Consider the following 21,149-nt stretch of genomic DNA (forward strand, 5'->3'; position numbering starts at 1 on the left):
TGGTTTTTCGAAAGTATGATCAGTTTTCTAGATAGTGTCTCGCTACTCTGCTCAAAACAGAACGAGTTAATACAACGAAGCTTTCCGATTTAGGCCACGATTACTGTGTATAAATGTATAAAAAACTCTTACAGTGAGTCCCTTCTTGGTCCACGTACATACTATCAAAACTCGAAAGGTAAAAACACCAACAGTAAAAACCACGTATTTCGAACCTATATTTCCGTGTAATATTTATGTTGTTTATTGATATAATTGTTTTTTTTTTTTACAAAACTTTACTTGTTAAATCGGCTGTAAATTAATTATTTATTAAACTTTTAGAACTTTTAGTTCTGATATTTGAATGTGATACCGTTATGTGCGAAATTAAAAGTTTTGCATTACATAATCGTTTCAAATAAATTTTTGTCAAATTGAAATAATCCAAATCTAAACCACCATCTGGTCATTTCTCGCGTAAAAAAACCAGGGATTAGTTATTTTTTCAGTCAACAGGGGCTAGTAGGCCGCCCTTTGAAGCTCTCTGACGCTCATTTAACTCATCGTAGGAAAATGGGGGAAAACTGGCATACTTCTCAACTCACCCCCTACAACTCCTTCAAATTATTGTATAACCTTTGAAACACCCTGTATAGTTTCCTACTAATACTATCGAAGGCTAGAAATTTAAATTTAATCAAAAATTGATTTCTCGGTAGAAGAGAAGCGTGTTTGTTCTCCGTGACCTCAATCCGTTCTTGGAGAAGTAAATGGTGGAGGCAATGATTCAGTGAGTACTAACCTCGGCAAAGAATTCCTCCATGAAGGCTCCCCCTCTAGCATCGTCCACGTTGACTGCAACATCGTCGTCACCTTGGGCCTAATTTGCAAGAGACAAAACCAGAAAAGAAGAGCGAATTAATTCAGTGGAAAAATTCATTTTTGAAATCGCGCTTTCTCCCTCTCGCGCTTATCGAGTGAATTTGCATAAAAGCCAGATTCATTCGGCCCCCCCGCGCGGCCGACAAAATTCTCCCATTATTACCAGAAAGCTTAAGAAAATTACCAGCGTCCCAATTTCTTTTTAGCGCGTCCCTGAACGGAGAATGCTTAAGTTGCGTAAGTAGGATCTCGAAATACGCAGCCGCTTAATTTCCGCAACCCTGTTCGAGAAAAATGTTACTCCAACGCCATCTGCCATTAATTACTAACACTAATGAAATAAGTATTCGCGTTAAATCGCCAAAGAATCGTTTGGATTTCGTAAACATGCCTTGAAAAATTCCAAAATATCATTCGTTAAATCTGTTATCAAGAAGTATGGAAAGGGCGGAGCTAGCAGAATTTGGGTTTGAATTTTTGAAATGATTCTGTAGCCCTTTAACCCAGGACTCTAGGAGCAAAAAACACAGCACCCCACACAAGGAGAATGCAACCAGTCAAAAGTCCTGCATTTTCTCGCGTACAGTTTTCATTGGTTAGACGCTTTAGCGCCTGCTGCCGTCGGAAGGGGAAAATACTGAAATGGTCTTTCCCCCGCCCGTAAAACATTCAACGTAAAGGCTCGTCCAATGAAATTTGTACACAACACTGCGTTAGCGTGTTTAAAGGCTAGCTGCGTTCTCCTGGTGTTTGTTACTCCTAGATTTAACTTAGAATACGAAGCCGCAAGGGGGAAATATCACACGAGGATATGCAGAGGGGCGTGGTTTTTCTTCCGGAAATTACGAGCCGATATTTTTTAATCAAAACTTTGATAATTTATTTCTTAGATATTTCAGGTGAAATGTCTCATACCATCTAAGTCTATGGAAATGTATTTGCGGGTGAAAATATTTTCATATTAAAAGGAACGTGTTTGGATTACTGAGAACGTGCCAGGCTTCTTTCCAGGAACGCTAGTATGATCTACTACCTAAGCTCGTCTTTTAATCCCTCCATTTTTACCAATATTATAACGCCATCTAGTATCGGCTGTACGAATGTTCCTTCAATCTTCCAATAATATGTTAGTTCAAAGCTTGATTTGAAGGCTAGCTCAGTTCATACAATTTTAAATAAAAATTAATTTAGCATTCATTAATTAATTATCAACTAAAGTTTCAAGAAAAAATATTCTAAAACAAATTGCCAACAGATGGCGGAACTGTTTCAATTTGAAGTAATACTTTCAGTTTGGTATAAGTAGTACCATATGTCTATAATATTATTCCCTAAGTTTGTCACTTTGGGGAATATTTTACTGAGAGCTAGAAACGGAGTGACGTCATCACAAAAATAAAATCCCCCTTAGCGAGGCGCTGTCAAAGGCGACGTGTGACGCGTTAGCAAGCGGACGCAAAACGTTTTAAATCTTTGGATGTAGTTTGAGGTAAAATTAGGAGAAACCCATCCAAATTACCGAGACAGACGTACCCGAAGTTGGGCTCTCCTCCCAAGATGTTCCCCTGGAAAAAGTATAGCTATATCCAGTAATAAGGACTGTCTCGGGACCCGCGATTATTGTTTTCCCAGGGCCCACGGGTAAAATATTCCGCTTAGAAACGCTGCCAAACTAACAAGGAGACATACCGAAGTGTAACCCACCGATTTTGTTCAAACTCGGGGGATTGGTAGACGTTCATGTATGATGAAAAATCCTAAAGGGAATTTATTCAATGGGCAACCGTTTTGCCACGGCAACGAAAAATGTTTTTGACAATACAAAATATAAAATTTTCCCATTGAAAATAACATGGGATTTTGAACTCAAATTGATCAAAAGTTGATCAATTTTGATGTTTTTATTGTCAATTTTTATTTATTTTTTCTTTTTTTGGCATTTTCGAAATTTCGAAATTTGTTCAAATTTTTCAGAATCCCATGTTATTTTCAATGGGAAAATTTCCATTTGTTGTGGTCAAAAACATTTTTCGTTGCCATGGCAAAACGGTTGCCCATTGAATAAATTCCCTTTAGGATTTTTCATCATACATGAACGTCTACCAATCCCCCGAGTTTGAACAAAATCGGTGGGTTACACTTCGGGATGTCTCCTGGTAAGCGTTATGGTCTTCTCGAGCGCCGTAAATTTATCACCATTCCCAATTGGACAAAAAAAGTGGTGACATATCTAAAAACGAGCGACGAAATTGGTCACGCGCAACTTGTCGGGCTTTACCCGATGGTGAGCGGCTCGAAATTGAAAAACAAAGAAACAGATTTCGGTGGGGAGAAATAATGAAAAGGATTTTCCTTATTAAAGAAATGATCTCGGTGGCGCTGCAGTCGTCGCCGTTTTCAAGAAAGCGCGGAGAGCGGCTTACAAATCTTCGCGTGGATAATATAAATACAGTTCAGTGGGGATTAAAGGGCGTTACGCGTTCCAATTTTCCGACTCCTTCTAAGCCTCGGCTCTCTATTTTTAGCTTATTTCGTCGGATAGCGAAGTTTGCTTTCGGCTTGTAGCATTTCGAGATTGGCTACTTTATTCGCTCCGATGGAATTTCCCCGACAAAAAGGCACTTTCTGTCGGCCATTGTGCGCCGAATTAGAATTGAACCGTGGCTTTTATTCGTTTTAGTGGCGTATTTTGCGTTCGGCCATTTTTTCGTTTGTTTACCGTTTCCGCCGTCAAAAGTAGTAAAGCGAAGGACGAGATATTGGAGACGAAGGATCCCCGCTTTCTCATACCTCCCGCCTTTAATTCTATTAGTTCAAATACCACGAATAGAATTAAGACAATATTCAGATAAAAGCCGCGATGATTAGAGACTAAAAGGAAGGTATTATATTTTGAAAAATCGTCCGCTAACAAGCGCAGCAACCGGTTTTAACGTAACTAGCGTTAGTTTAACCAAGCGGAAGAAATGTGAAATAAGCTTATCCACTATAAATAAGAAGTATTTTACTTGCACTCTACTATAGTTCTTTTTTGTCTCACTTACAAGGAGACTACCCGAGATGGTTTTCACCGATTTTGTTGAAACTCGGAGGTTAGGTAGACCTTATGGTAGAATGAAAATTTCCAAAGGGAAAAGTTGCAATGGATTTTAGTTTTCCCATGGCAACCGAAAATTATTTTGAGCTCTCAAATTGAAAAAATCTGTGATAGCCACCTCGGGTAGTTTCCTTGTTAATATCAGGGCCGGATTACCCAATAGGCTGACTAGTCCTGGGCCTAGGCGAGGGGCAGGTCACTTCCTTGATTAACGACGCACCCCTCGGAAGATTAAATTATTTTGATTACATTCAATTAAATCACGATTATGTTGATTAAATCACGTGTAATCAATAATTATAATGTTTAAATCTGATTAAATCATGATTAAATCTGATTAAAATGAATAAATCCTGATTGAAAAGATTAAATCTGATTAAAATAATCCTGATTAAAAAGTTTAGATCATGATTAGAATAATTAAATCTCGTTTAAATTGTGATTAGAGTGATTAAATCTTGATTAGATTTTTTAATCTTGATAACTCTGATTTATTCACGATTACCCTGATTTAATCATTTTACTATGATTAAGACGCACCCAAAATGGAAGCGACCTGCACCTCGGGCCTAGGGCACTAAGCCTATAAGGGGCACAAAGAGCTTTCAAAAAAATTAACTTTTCACAATTTTTTTTTCGGAGTAATTTTAGTAAACGCGTCCATATTTTTCGATACCATGTAAAGCAATCATTTATTAACGTCATTAAAAGTTCCGCAAAGTCTACATTTAAATTGTATTTTCCATTCATTTCTCAATTATAAATTGAGGGGGCGCCTCGCTTCGCTCGCCACTGAAAGCGGGTACCGAAATTAGCTTGGGCCTAGGGCCCCACAAGGAATAACATCTTATGAAAATACTTAAAAAACATTTATAATCCAAATTGGCGGTTCCGGGTTCTATGATATTGTTATACGATAAAATCAAACTTTTAAATTCGTGCTTGAATTTCATACGTAAAAAATTCAAAGAAGCTAAACCAATGTTTGAAAATGTTGTTAATACAGTAACTAGGTCAGAAAATAAAATAAAACCCCGTTTTGTGTAAAGGTAAAAATTCAATTCGATTTTCTATGCTGGTGTTAACTTTTTTAATGAACTTCATAATGGTTTAAAGAAAATAAATTCGTATCGAGCAGGAATACATATATCTACTTGGAATGCTTATCCTGCCATATTGCGTATGGTATGATCACTCTGACGGCTTTTGCCCCGCCTACGAGAGAAAAAATCCACTCTGCACGCGCTCGCCTCTCACGTTGTTGTTTGTTAAGTTAGCATATCGACGTCAAAAAAAAACCGTCAGCCACATCGAGACGAAAATCTGCCGCGATAAGCATTCCAAGTAGAGGGGTCGGACATTTACCAAAATCCTGTACACTTTGTCTAAAATCGCAAAATCTTTTAACTCTCTATGGTAAATTAACATTGAAATCCCAAAATCACTTGAAAAAGTAATGATAAAATCGCCAAAATCTCTACGAAATCCCGAAATCCCGTACAAAATAATGCCAAGTGTCCGACCCCTCGGGTATGGATTCGTGATCACAAATATAATGTTCAAAGTCGATACGGAAAAATGTTTTTTTTTAATGTATACGCTTATACCAATATAAGCGTATATCAAGTAGAGGTTCCCCTTTCAAACCACCTGACCGCAGTTTCAACCAATCATAATTTTGTGGTTTTTTTCCTGTTCTATTTCCGGAGACTAGCACGGGAAAGTAGAGAAATTCGAACCATTTCGTGCCCTTTTCGGAGTCGGTTAAGAATTTACCAGCCTTGTTTAAAACAAACATCTTCAACTACTCTTAAGGGAACAAATATTGATTTAAATGTAATATAATCCCTAGTACGTCTATTCGTAAGTTTGTAATAATCATGTCAGTGTCATCCTTCGTCATTAAACACGTAACTACCGGCATAAGGAACATAGTAAGCATAAGTACGGCTTGCAACCGAACTGAGTAGTATATTATCGTCTTTTGTAGTGGTATATTTCAGATTGAAAATCTTTTAGACACTATGGGAATCTGAAATTCAGTTCGGTTAAGATCTCCGTGTAGATATTAAAAGAAATATCTTCATTAATCTTTTTCTAAATTGGAGGCCTACGGTGATTTGTAAATAAACTAATTTAAAAAATAACCGAGGGGTCGGACATTTACCAAAATCCCGTACACTTTGTCTAAAATCGCAAAATCTTTTAACTCTCTCTCTATGGTAAATTAACATTGAAATCGCAAAATCACTTCAAAAAGTAATGACAAAATCGGCAAAATCTCTACGAAATTCCGAAATCTCGTACAAAATAATGGCAAGTGTCCGACCCCTCGAAAATAACTATGTACATTTTAACGTCTATCATCTATGTCATTGCATTTTAAAATCATCACTGATTGTCTTAAGCCTTAAGATGTATTATTTTAAATAATTTTACACACTTATGGTAGCTAATTATAGACTTATGATCTCGTTGATTACGAAGAAACGGGACTTTGAATAGAAATTCCTAAGAATATCCTGAATCTCCAATCTCAGTGGATCCGATAATTTGGCCTTTGTTTCGTACCTATAAATAGCGGCATTTTCCCTATAAATCAACGGGAGGACAAATGAATCTACTTATCATAATCAAAGCCAAATTTCTACTCTTTTTTTCGTGAGTGGGAGATGTAAGAAGAGAGCAGGGGGAAAACCTTGCAAGAAAAATCTGTTCCCATTAGCCCATCATCGAGAATCTCGCTGCGAGCGCTAACAATGTTTCTCTCGTGACAAGTTGAGCCACACCAAAATAAGATAACCCTTCATTTAATATCGTGGCGCCATCTCTCGATGCATGTCTGAACCAGTCAACATAAAAGCAGACATAATTAATATGGTTGGTATCGAAAAGTAAAATATTAAAATTTAACGATTAATATTTTATTTAAAAATCTTTAATGATATGTAACAGATTATTTTCACAATTGTTCTCGAAAAATATTAAAATGGGAAAAAATTTTATTTACATGATCAATAGTTTATTTCTCTATTTTTGTATACGTCACATTTTTATTTAAGGATCTCTCAATTAATGTACTTACAAGAGTATATTCAATTGTACAGAGAATATGCAGCCGCAACTACAGCCTCTATAGGGGGAAAGATTACTCTAGGAAAGGCGGAGAAGGCGTGGTTTTTGTCACAAGACGAACACACATATTCTCTGCTGACATAAATACGTTCTCGGTACTTATCAATCTAGTAAACTGCCGAGAAGCAGGATTGCTAATGCGTATTCGACATAGATAAAAACATAATTTTTATACGTAAATTTACATGTTGTTATTTTCTTGCGAGCATGAGTGAACGGTACGTAAATTGTGAGGTCGTTGGTAAACCAAATTGGGATTTTAACAGAAACAATTTCAATTTGAAATTCGTAGCTGCTATAAAACGCAAAGGTCTGTTACCCGCAGGAGGTTGTTTAGATGGGGGACATTACAGTCTACCGACTACCGTTTGCGATTCTGTCGCACTAAAGATACCAGGATTTTTCAAAGACTAAAATCTTCGAAGAGTTTTGAAAAATAGGGAAAAGAATCAACGATTTTTGAATTTTGCCGTTTTAAACTAAGAACACGAATATGGAATAGTCAGAGGTATTTAGTAATCATTTTGGATAATTTTATTAATGTTATTCAGTAATTTTAGTAATGTCTTTGAATAATTTTAAGCAATGTTTTTAAATAATTTTAAGCAATGTTTTTAAATAATTTTAGAAATGTTTTTCAATACTTTTTTGTAATGTTTTTGAATATTTAGTAATGATTTTGAATATTTAGTAATGTTTTGTATATTTAGTAATCTTTTTTAATATTTATTAATGTTCTGAATATTTAGTTATGTTTTTAAATATTTAGTAATGTTTTTGAATATTTAGTAATGTTTTTGAATATTTAGTAACGTTTTTGAATATTTAGTAATGTTTTTGAATATTTAGTAATGTTTTTGAATATTTAGTAAGGTTTTTGAACAATATTTGGCTTTTAATACATTTTATCTAAACTAATATTGGCGTTTGTTTTACCAATTGTATAAAAATTTGTCTAAATTTGTAGTGTTTCTGAATAAGCTTAACCCATAAACAACTTGTCCACACTACTGACCAAAAATATAACTAGACACGAAACGTTTTTGGTCGGAAAGAAACCAAGCTATAGTACCGTCCAAAAACTGCATTTTTTTAACCCGGACCGCCCAAAAAAGCAACCGCCGAACTATAGCGAGGCGGTTTTAAATATTGACTTATTATTCCGGCTAATGACTACACACTGGGTTCACTTAGGCGTCCCCTTATTTTATTTATCTGTCCCTTTTCCGTCGTAGATCGAGGAGGTCCCAGGGACCAAATACGGATATTTTTCTTTTCTTTTTGATCCTTCTTTAATTTATCAAACGAGATAAGAACTGGCGTTTATCGATCGCGGATCGCCGTAGCCCGAGAGACGCCAGGCAGCCCTGCCACCGAACGCGCCTAAAACGCGTCTCCGTTCAACTGACTGCTCTTCTTTTTGTGGCTAGTCCTGCAGCCTGTAACGAATAACGAGGTCTACTCGTTGTCCCGCTTATTTTGCTCCCTTCATTACAATGACTATATATTTTTGCCGGACTTCTTTGTGATGGTAATACAGAGTCCCTAATGTTTATATTTCATTTCTTTTTACGATATAGACCAAAAACTATACTGGGTGGCTTCATTTCCTAGATAGGATATATTTCTTTAAAAAAAAAGAAAAAAAAGAAAATTGAAATTTAAGGGGAAGTGAATTTTTTCTAAAATTTAGGGGGAAATAAATTTTTTAGGGGAAAATGCATTTTTATTAAATTTTAGGGGAATTATTTTTCTAATATTAGGGGAAAATTCAAATGTTTTAAATTTTAGAGGAATTTGTTTTTTTAATATTAGGGGAAAATTCAAATGTTTTAAATTTTAGAGGAATTTTTTTTAATATTAGGGGAAAATTCCAATGTTTTAATTTTTAGAGGAATTTTTTTTAATATTAGGGGGAAATTCAAATGTTTTAATTTTTAGAGGAATTTGTTTATCGGCGAAATTTCACTAGCACCTAGCACCGAAAAAATGTTATATTGAACTATTTGGATTGCAAGATTTCTTCTGAGAAAACCTTGCTAGTAAATTTCTAGAGTAAGTAAATTTCTAGGGTAAGTAAATTTATAGGGCTAGAAAATTTCTAGGGCTAGTAAATTACTAGGGTAAGTAAATTTCTAGGGTGAGTAAATTTCTAGGGTTAGTACATTTCTAGGGCAAGTAAATTTCTAGGGCTAGTAAATTTCTTGGGCTAGTAACTTTCTAGGGTTAGTAAATTTCTAGGCTATCCAAAACCTAGGTTGGAAGTCTAATGGTGTAAATTTTTTACAGTTGGTAGGTTTGTCAAAATCCTATGGGCGGCCAATATTTGAAAAAAAATTCATAATTAGGTTAAATAAATAGTTAGGTAATGTCAAAATTCAAAAACAAACATAGGAGATTAGATAAATAAATTACTCGCGTACAGCGTGGCTGGCTTGTGCGTGATTCTATTTAAAAAAAGAATTAGGCCAAGAAGAATGACACCAAAATCTATTTCTAAACTAATCAGTTGTGGCAGTTTCCTTTGAGGATTGTGCTCTAGCGTTGGAAAGATTATCATGTTCCATCAAGAATGTATTTATTTCTAGTGCCGGTGGAATGACATGGCTATAGACGATTTTTAGCGTGGTTCCCAATTCCTTTCGTGCCCTAACAGTAAGCTGCTTCCCCTTCAATCTGACGTCTTTCGACGCAACAGAATCACACGCCGGTGACCAGCAGAAAATTAGACATGGTCACCGCAAATACATTTTTGGTTCCTTTTAGTTTGGACTAGGTTCTATGTCTTCTCCAGGGTCGTATTTACAAACAAATAAAAAAAAAACAATTTAGTTGAAGAAGGGAATTTTCCACCCCTGTCCCAGAAATGTGCCATCAAGGGCACGCGCCTAGTGTGCGTAATGACAAATCAAGGGCAATGCGACTTTGAAAATGGATCCACAGTAATGATAGAATATTGAAAATTCAAACGCTGGAATATTGGCGTGGTCCAATTTATAGCGTTTTCCGTTTACTATCGTAAATTGCTCCGAGATCGCCCCGTATAAAAATTTCATTATCCATCCTCGTAATTTTCGAGTGTTCCATTTACTGTTCTGGGCACTCGAAACCTAAATGTCCATTTCAACTGATCCACGGATCGAGATTGCTCCGCGAACAGTCTTTTTCGTACGCCTGTTTTCAATGTTTGATTAAAATTCGAATTTGCTAAATATTGTTTAACTTCTCTGTCGATCTGTAGACGCTATGGATAACGTAGCTACGTCGGCCTTAGTAAAGTACTTCCAGTGTTTTCTGTTTTGATACGAGGCGAAGGTGATAGATCCATCATATAGGCACCGTTCTAGTTTCGACAGAATTTATTGAAGGTTTTTAAATGTTCATTATCCTTGGCGACGTTGGGGATTATCTTTCAGTTTTAGGCAATATGAGGAGGGGCAAGTAGGTAAGAATTCTCGGAATAAGAATGTTTTTAAAATGTTATGTTCATTTTACAATTTTAATGTAGTGCGTCAAATTGGTAAGAATTCGTTTACTGGCAAGAATGGGAAGAATTATTGTTTCGGCTTTTAAAGAATGAGCAGATGTACGCCTTGGCGCATTAGGAGCGCGACTAGATCGTCTAAATTGTTATAAAACAAGTCGGTTAAGGCCGTAATATTAGTTCCACATGGATGAGGTGAAATTAATTATTCTCTAAGCCTTGGCGCGTGTCAAAAGGCTTAAGCATAACGTCAGACGTAAGCTTCTTTATCTGTATTCTATAAGTTTGAGCTCCGTATCTCAAATCTAATAGGAACTACGAAGAAAATTCGCATACGCTCACTAAATCGCAATGTTGCATAATTATCGCATATTTAGTCGACGATTGTTAAGAGCTTTTATTTAGTAATATAGCCGTAGAGCTCAGACTTCAGGGATAAGAGTACATGTAAATGCAGCGCGTGAAAAGGGGGCCCAGACTCCTTATCTGCCTATGGGCCCAGGATCTCTAAGTCCGGCTCTGCTTGTCGTATCGTGGACCCTGTTTCTATTTGATAAATGAACGGTGAAATTTACCGACCAATTTGCGGCTTTTAATTTAAAATACTGCCTTTAGAAAGTGCCGCGAAACACGTATGAAATATTACAAAGAGAGACAGAGGGTTAGAAAAACCACGATCTTTAATTAAAGGGCGTAAGAGTAAGAGTTGGCAGTTCCTTGGTTTTGGGGGAAATTAAATGGGAAGTACTTTCTCTCTCTGCTTCGATTGTTTTTTCTTTCGTTTGTGGTCGCCCGCGTCAACGAATAGAATTAATTGATCTCAGCTTCGGACTTCGGTAGCCGAGGAAGCGCGGTTTCCGAGCCTAGACTTGTCTTGTTTATCAAACCCCCGCGAGTCGGGCTTCTGCCACCGAGGGAGGTTCCAAGTGGGGGCAATAGGATAAAAATATTGACGGAATGGATAGGATCTGAATAGAATCTAGGTATGATATCGTAAGATTAGAATAACAGTTTGTAGACATGAAAAATGCGTCGGGAAACGCTGTATCAAAATAACGGAACGGACGTGACGTGTGGACTTATTGCAGAGATCCTGGCAGTTATAGAGATGCGAAACTCCGCCGAAAACCTGACAAAAAAAATGCAAGCATCAGCGCCGCCCTTCGGCCGGAAGGAAGCGCCCGTTTCAAGCCTAGAGACGCAAAAATTGTAAACAACGGTAACAATCCTAGGATCTCTGCGATTACTCCCCACGTACAGGCGTCGCTGCGATCGGAAAAAATTTGAAAAAAACTGGTTTGCTTAGGGTATAGGGAGTTTCGCATCTCTATAACTGCCAGGATCTCTGCTTATTGCGTCCATTAGTCGCTTTCCTCGAAAATGACTAGTCATTGTTTATTTTATGGTTACCCAAAGCTTGTAACGAGACGCGTGTAGCTTGATCACACGGGACGAGGCTTAACCACAAAACCATGACAGATTGAAATGATCAATTTTGGTGGGTAGATAGATCTTCATTTTGAAAATAGCCCTCTTTATATAAAAAATAAATGAACTTAATTATTAAATTAAATTAACTTAAATATTAAAATAAATATTAAATTAAATACTAAATTAAACATGAAATTAAATATTAAATAAAATTAAATATTAAATAAAATTAAATATTAAATAAAATTAAATATTAAAAAAATTAAATATTAAATAAAATTAAATATTAAATAAAATTAAATATTAAATAAAATTAAATATTAAATAAAATTAAATATTAAATAAAATTAAATATTAAATAAAATTAAATATTAAATAAAATTAAATAAAATTAAATATTAAATAAAATTAAATATTAAATAAAATTAAATATTAAATAAAATTAAATATTAAATAAAATTAAATATTAAATAAAATTAAATATTAAATAAAATTAAATATTAAATAAAATTAAATATTAAATAAAATTAAATATTAAATAAAATTAAATATTAAATAAAATTAAATATTAAATAAAATTAAATATTAAATAAAATTAAATATTAAATAAAATTAAATATTAAATAAAATTAAATATTAAATAAAATTAAATATTAAATAAAATTAAATATTAAATAAAATTAAATATTAAATAAAATTAAATATTAAATAAAATTAAATATTAAATAAAATTAAATATTAAATAAAATTAAATATTAAATCAAATTAAATATTAAATAAAATTAAATATTAAATAAAATTAAATATTAAATAAAATTAAATATTAAATAAAATTAAATATTAAATAAAATTAAATATTAAATAAAATTAAATATTAAATAAAATTAAATATTAAATAAAATTAAATATTAAATAAAATTAAATATTAAATAAAATTAAATATTAAATAAAATTAAATATTAAATAAAATTAAATATTAAATAAAATTAAATATTAAATAAAATTAAATATTAAATAAAATTAAATATTAAATAAAATTAAATATTAAAAAAAATTAAATATTAAATAAAATTAAATATTAAATAAAATTAAATATTAAATAAAATTAAATATTAAATCAAATTAAATATTAAATCAAATTAAATATTAAATCAAATTAAATATTAAATCAAATTAAATATTAAATCAAATTAAATATTAAATAAAATTAAATATTAAATAAAATTAAATATTAAATAAAATTAAATATTAAATAAAATTAAATATTAAATAAAATTAAATATTAAATAAAATTAAATATTAAATAAAATTAAATATTAAATAAAATTAAATATTAAATAAAATTAAATATTAAATAAAATTAAATATTAAATAAAATTAAATATTAAATAAAATTAAATATTAAATAAAATTAAATATTAAATAAAATTAAATATTAAATAAAATTAAATATTAAATAAAATTAAATATTAAATAAAATTAAATATTAAATAAAATTAAATATTAAATAAAATTAAATATTGAATAAAATTAAATATTAAATAAAATTAAATATTAAATAAAATTAAATATTAAATAAAATTAAATATTAAATAAAATTAAATATTAAATAAAATTAAATATTAAATAAAATTAAATATTAAATAAAATTAAATATTAAATAAAATTAAATATTAAATAAAATTAAATATTAAATAAAATTAAATATTAAATAAAATTAAATATTAAATAAAATTAAATATTAAATAAAATTAAATATTAAATAAAATTAAATATTAAATAAAATTAAATATTAAATAAAATTAAATATTAAATAAAATTAAATATTAAATAAAATTAAATATTAAATAAAATTAAATATTAAATAAAATTAAATATTAAATCAAATTAAATATTAAATCAAATTAAATATTAAATCAAATTAAATATTAAATCAAATTAAATATTAAATAAAATTAAATATTAAATCAAATTAAATATTAAATCAAATTAAATATTAAATCAAATTAAATATTAAATAAAATTAAATATTAAATAAAATTAAATATTAAATAAAATTAAATATTAAATAAAATTAAATATTAAATAAAATTAAATATTAAATAAAATTAAATATTAAATAAAATTAAATATTAAATAAAATTAAATATTAAATAAAATTAAATATTAAATAAAATTAAATATTAAATAAAATTAAATATTAAATAAAATTAAATATTAAATAAAATTAAATATTAAATAAAATTAAATATTAAATAAAATTAAATATTAAATAATATTAAATAAAATTAAATATTAAATTAAATTAAATATTAAATTAAATTAAATATTAAATTAAATTAAATATTAAATTAAATTAAATATTATATTAAATTAAATTAAATATTAAATTAAATAAAATATTAAATTAAATTAAATATTAAATTAAATTAAATATTAAATTAAATTAAATATTAAATTAAATTAAATATTATATTAAATTAAATATTAAATTAAATTAAATATTATATTAAATTAAATATTATATTAAATTAAATTAAATATTATATTAAATTAAATATTAAATTAAATTAAATATTATATTAAATTAAATATTATATTAAATTAAATTAAATATTATATTAAATTAAATATTATATTAAATTAAATATTATATTAAATTAAATTAAATATTAAATTAAATTAAATATTAAATTAAATTAAATATTAAATTAAATTAAATATTAAATTAAATTAAATATTAAATTAAATTAAATATTATATTAAATTAAATTAAATATTATATTAAATTAAATATTATATTAAATTAAATTAAATATTAAATTAAATTAAATATTAAATTAAATTAAATATTAAATTAAATTAAATATTAAATTAAATTAAATATTAAATTAAATTAAATATTAAATTAAATTAAATATTAAATTAAATTAAATATTAAATTAAATTAAATATTAAATTAAATTAAATATTATATTAAATTAAATATTAAATTAAATTAAATATTATATTAAATTAAATTAAATATTAAATTAAATTAAATATTAAATTAAATTAAATATTAAATTAAATTAAATATTAAATTAAATTAAATATTAAATTAAATTAAATATTAAATTAAATTAAATATTAAATTAAATTAAATATTAAATTAAATTAAATATTATATTAAATTAAATATTAAATTAAATTAAATATTATATTAAATTAAATTAAATATTATATTAAATTAAATATTATATTAAATTAAATTAAATATTAAATTAAATTAAATATTAAATTAAATTAAATATTAAATTAAATTAAATATTAAATTAAATTAAATATTAAATTAAATTAAATATTAAATTAAATTAAATATTAAATTAAATTAAATATTAAATTAAATTAAATATTAAATTAAATTAAATATTAAATTAAATTAAATATTAAATTAAATTAAATATTAAATTAAATTAAATATTAAATTAAATTAAATATTAAATTAAATTAAATATTAAATTAAATTAAATATTAAATTAAATTAAATATTAAATTAAATTAAATATTAAATTAAATTAAATATTAAATTAAATTAAATATTAAATTAAATGAAATATTAAATTATATGAAATTAAATATTAAATTAAATTAAATACTAAATTAAATGAAATTAAATATTAAATTAAATGAAATATTAAATTATATGAAATTAAATATTAAATTAAATTAAATATTAAATTAAATGAAATTAAATATTAAATTAAATGAAATTAAATATTCAATTCAATTCAAACTTGGTTTATTCTGTATAAAACATGTTAGTAGTAACATTTTTAAAATATATACAGAGGTTAAGTTTTTGTTATATTATTTTTTTATATTGATACAATGAAAAAAATGGCACAAATGTGTTACATATTTGTTTGTCATGATGATTTAATTACACTTAAGTATTTTTAAAAATGAAAAAAAAGAAAAAAGAAAAAAATTAATATTAAATTAAATATTAAATGAAACTAAATGAAATTAAATGAAATTAAATGAAATTATATGTTGGACATAATGAAATTCATAAAGTTCGATAATCTTAGAGCAGATATTAAAACAAATTTATGTAAAGAAATACCTTTAAAATTAATTAATTAATTATTATAATAATTTCTTATTATCCTTTTCACTGAAAATCGCTTTTAGGTGCTTTTTTACAATCACTATAGCCGCTAAATATAAAATTTCAATATTTATCGAGGTGGTCATCTTGAAATATGCGCTATATAAGGATAATTCTTGGTCCTTACGCCGCTAAGTAAGGACAATTTTTCTCAAGGATAAGAGTAGAATACGAAATTTCGAGTATAAGGATAATTTTAATTTTTAAGGACAATTTTTGCTCTTTACGATTCGTAAGGAGAGTTGTAAAATCGGAGCCCAGGATCTTTTTATGGAGAGGTCAGCGCACTGCTGGTTTTTTTGGGCTAGTCTCGTTTGTCAGTAGACCGAGAAACAAATATCACTGTACTTCTTTGAATCATTTATACTGCTACCTCAAACTATATATTATTTACATTAATTAATTACCATAACATAATTTGTTTTATAATTGTTGTGTCACCTTAGTTATTATTAATATTTAACCATAACTCGTATAATATAAAATAATATAATATAAAATGTTAAGATTCAATATATGGCACTTAGCTGTAGCATTTAATCAGTCTACTAAAATTTTCAAACCAAAAATTTTATTAGTTCCAATAGTGATCGTTAGGTGGCACGACAAGACACAGCTATATTTTCACTCCGTATACTACCGTTCCCCACCAATAGGCTTGGGACGAATGACTCGTAATTAGCCTTTTCAATTTTTATAGAGCCACGTAGCGGCCAACCGGTGAAGCTCATAAACTCCTGGATTTTCGTCTGCTCACGACGTTAAGCGTCTACGCAAAAAAATCCTAAAAGGATTTTTTTGCATCGACGCTCGCCGTCGTGTCATTTTCGCCCTCGTGAAAACAAGTCAGAATGAGCAAAGTTCGTTTTTATCGAATTGAAGTGTCAAACACTGTGCGCTATAGAATTCGCGGTTCTCGCAACTCTTTCAAACCGAGAAAGAGCTTTCCACTTTATAAATGTTTCTATGCTATCGTCGTGGATTAAAAAACATTAGAGGGATCAGAGCAGTGGCGTGTTTATTTAGGACAAACGTCATAGTTGAGTGCGCCAATAAGCTCGTTGTACTTTTCCTTTTTTAAGCCCGTTTACCGTATCGAAAGCTATGTAGTACGAAGTCCCTTTAACGCATTCTTGGTCAGCTTTGTTAAACTGCACGATAATTATCGTTTTGTACGATAATTTGATGTTATGCACGTATTATTATAACGACTTAAGTAAATAAAATTATTTTAAAATTATATAATATTATAGTAATATAATAATAATAATAATAATAATAGTAATAATAGTTAGAATAGTTATAATAATAATAATCAGCTAGGCACCACCTTAGGCCTAAGTCATCAAGCGTTTTTTAAAGCCATTAATTCAAGTGACCGGGTTAAAATACGTAGGAGGGTGGTGGCAAGCCCTTCATGCCACGCGAGCCAACAGCTCCCTACACTAACTATTACCGTTAACCTCAACAAGTTTTTATGGAAGGGGAAACCGAAGTGCTCGAGGGAAAACCCCTTAAACCCGTGGGGAGAGAACTTGTAAACTCAACGCGGAAGGAGTTGTTCCAAGTTTTCACGTATGACACTTCTAGTGTTTAAATGCAAATTTTCTTAATGAACCTTTTTTCGATACTGACACTCTCGACCAGCTCAGATCCGGATTTGCAACTGAACTGAGTAGTATATTATCGTCCTTGGTATATTTCGCTCTGGGCATATTTAGACTCTAAGGGGCTATGTGCTGAACAAAACATTGATTGCGAAAATAGGTTCTGTGATAAGATTTTATAATCGTCATTCTTATTGTATTACGTTACTTATGATATAATGTATATTTAGGTGTTTTAAGCAATCTAACTGATATTAATCTAAGTTAATCGAGTGAGTTATTATTTATACTTGAATTATAAACTTTCATGAATTAGGAATTGCTTCTAACATACATTTTCTAAATTCTTTAGTAAAAATCTCAGTAAGTTGATAAATCATAGTAAAATCCATATAAATTGAAACAATACATTTATTTGAAAAATATTGTGTAACGGAAAATGTGGCTATTTTTATATGATAACGACATTAGACGGGTTAAGCAACCCTTTGGAAAACGTCTAGAGAGAACTTGTAGGGAGATTAGATAATGCAGAATAAAGCTACGTCTACACTCCGTTACGAGTTTTCCCTTCACGTTTTCGAGGAGTAGCTTAACCGGTCTATTATTTTAATTCAATATAAAACTTGACTTGTGTAATGATAAAATCAATAAAGCAATCATTTTATAAGTCATATCGACCCCAGCGAAAGTGAAGCTAAAGAGGTTTGCCAACATTGGGATATTTACAAAACCTAAATTTTGAAAGCTCGTGTAATGATCTTTTGAAAGTGGTCCGAGGAAAATATGGTAGCACTTGGAGAGTGGCAAAAGTAAAAGATAAACGACATTAGACATTTTTCGTATTTCAGGATAATTTCCAAACGGGATTACCCGGAAATTTTTAGAAGTTTGCCTCTTAACACTCTCTAGCAAGTTGGATCGTCATAAATCTAAATAAAATATTGATAAAATTAGCGAAGAAGTAGATTAGTCGATTATTCACTAATTTTATCATCCTTTGCAATGCAGTCCACTTTCATTTCATTTTGGTAAACCGGAGTACGCGACGACAAACTTTCATTTCATTTTGGTAAAGCGGAGTACGTGACGACGAACTTTCATTTCATTTTGGTAAAGCGGAGTACGTGACGATGAACTTTCATTTCATTTTGGTAAAGCGGAGTACGTGACGATGAACTTTCATATCATTTTGGTAAAGCGGAGTACGTGACGACGAACTTTCATTTCATTTTGGTAAAGCGGAGTACGTGACGACAAACTTTCATTTCATTTTGGTAAAGCGGAGTACGCGACGACGAACTTTCATTTCATTTTGGTAAAGCGGAGTACGCGACGACGAACTTTCATTTCATTTTGGTAAAGTGGAGTACGCGACGACGAACTTTCATTTCATTTTGGTAAAGCGGAGTACGAGACGACGAACTTTCATTTCATTTTGGTAAAGCGGAGTACGCGACGACGAACTTTCATTTCATTTTGGTAAAGCGGAGTACGTGACGACGAACTTTCATTTCATTTTGGTAAAGCGGAGTACGCGACGACGAACTTTCGTTTCATTTTGGTAAAGCGGAGTACGTGACGACGAACTTTCATTTCATTTTGATAAAGCGGAGTACGTGACGACGAACTTTCATATCATTTTGATAAAGCGGACTACCCGATGATGAACTTTCATTTCATTTTGAAAATAAATGACGACGGGAAAGTTATTCAGCGTATCCGATGTACTACTGTCTCATCACGAATTAAAATAAAGGCTGGTTTTCACATATAGCCAAAATCCCGCAATGGCGAGCGTCGATGCAAAAAAATACCCTTTAGGCCTAAAGGCTGGTTTTCACTAGAGAAAAAATGCCGTGACGGCGAACGTCGGAGCAAAAAAATATCCTTTAGGCCTAAAGTCTGGTTTTCACTAGAGCAAAAATGCCGCGACGGCGAGCGTCGATGCAAAAAAAATATCCTTTAGGCCTAAAGTCTGGTTTTCACTAGAGCAAAAATGCCGTGACGGGGTCTCTGAAATGTTACGTCACATCGTAATTCTATACCGGATAATTAAAATTTAGAATTATTTTACGAATTTCTAGTAATTTAATTCTTGTTTTTCTCATTTATGTATGCTTAGTTTTCTTACGATAAAACTATAAATAAATTATCTAAATTTTGAAAGAAATTAATAATTTTAAGGTTTACGTTTCTATTATAATTCAGGGAGAAGTCAAGGTATTTATGACGTACTTCCGGAGGTGGAGTTTCTTTCATTACCTACTCTTCGTTATGAGGGAGACGTGGTGTTGATCCTTTGAGTTGAGTAATTGGTGAGCAGAGCATTTTAATGCTAGTGGAAACTAAACTTAAGGAGGACTTTTCAATATTGTCACTTATGTATATGTGTTATATATGCTTCTGGTAGTAGGTAGTTTTGAACAAAAGATTAGAATTTTCAAAACAGACACCAGCATTCGTATTTTTTGGCTCAACGCCTATAAATAGCTCCGGGGAATTACCGTCGCGTATCCTACAAAAAGCTTTTTTCCTTCTGTTCGGTATCTTTGTTGTCGGGGCCTGGCTCAGGGAGGGCCATAACTCAGGGTCGGAGAAGTAATGAATGTCTTGACAGTTCGGCGTCGAGTTAGACTCGAAAAAGAGAACGGCGCAAATAAAATAAAAGCCGCTTCAAAATAGTTTTAAAATGACCGAAAAAGGTATACATATACCCGTGAAAATATATGCAGGAGAGCGTAAGCTAAGGCCTAGGAGACATTTTAACGCCTTTCAATAGCCCTACCAAGACTGCTTAATCTCGGTATTACTTTCAACCTTGTAATTTGCGTAACACGATAGACCGAAATTTCACTACTCGGATGATTTTATTATTGACGTTAAGCTCGTACAAAATGGGTGGAGCTACGTATTTCACCCCACCTGAATTGTACAATATATTTTTTCTAATTATTTAGGGTTTTTCATATTAAATTTTACTTAAAAAGACGAAATAAAACCAATTTAAAATCGTACACGTTTTATTGAACAACTTTCTGAAATTTTGTAGAATTTTGTTTAATTCAAATAAAAAATTATGTAGATTTTTAATTTAATTAAAACTAAATCTTTTAAGAATTTTTTAGCTATTTCGTACCAAAAAATGCGCAGAATTTAATTAACGTTTTCAATTAAAAATTTGGTGAAATTTAAGTTTAATTTCATTTAAAAATTTGGTAGAATTCTAGTTTAATTTCACTTAGAAATTTATGGAATTCTAAATTTATTTCATTTAAAAAATTTGTGAAATTTTAGTTTAATTTCATTTAAAAATTTGGTGGAATTCTAGTTTTATTTCATTTTAAAAAAAATGTGGAATTCTAGTTTAATTTCACT

At 29.7% G+C, this 21,149-nt stretch overlaps 1 protein-coding gene across 1 annotated transcript in view; it reads right to left on the reverse strand.

Annotated features, from left to right (window-relative positions):
- Syx1A (Syntaxin 1A) overlaps window positions 1-21,149 on the reverse strand; it is an 84,939-nt gene that overhangs the window by 59,236 nt on the left and 4,554 nt on the right. Inside the window, exon 2 of the mRNA XM_090162882.1 lies at window positions 785-862. Within this exon, the coding sequence (XP_090019008.1) occupies window positions 785-862 (78 nt within the window). The remainder of the gene's footprint in view (window positions 1-784; window positions 863-21,149) is intronic.

This window comes from Leiobunum rupestre, chromosome 11 (assembly GCF_980474605.1).
Source record: "Leiobunum rupestre chromosome 11, qqLeiRupe1.1.hap1, whole genome shotgun sequence".
In the NCBI taxonomy this organism is placed as follows: Eukaryota; Metazoa; Arthropoda; class Arachnida; order Opiliones; family Sclerosomatidae; genus Leiobunum; species Leiobunum rupestre.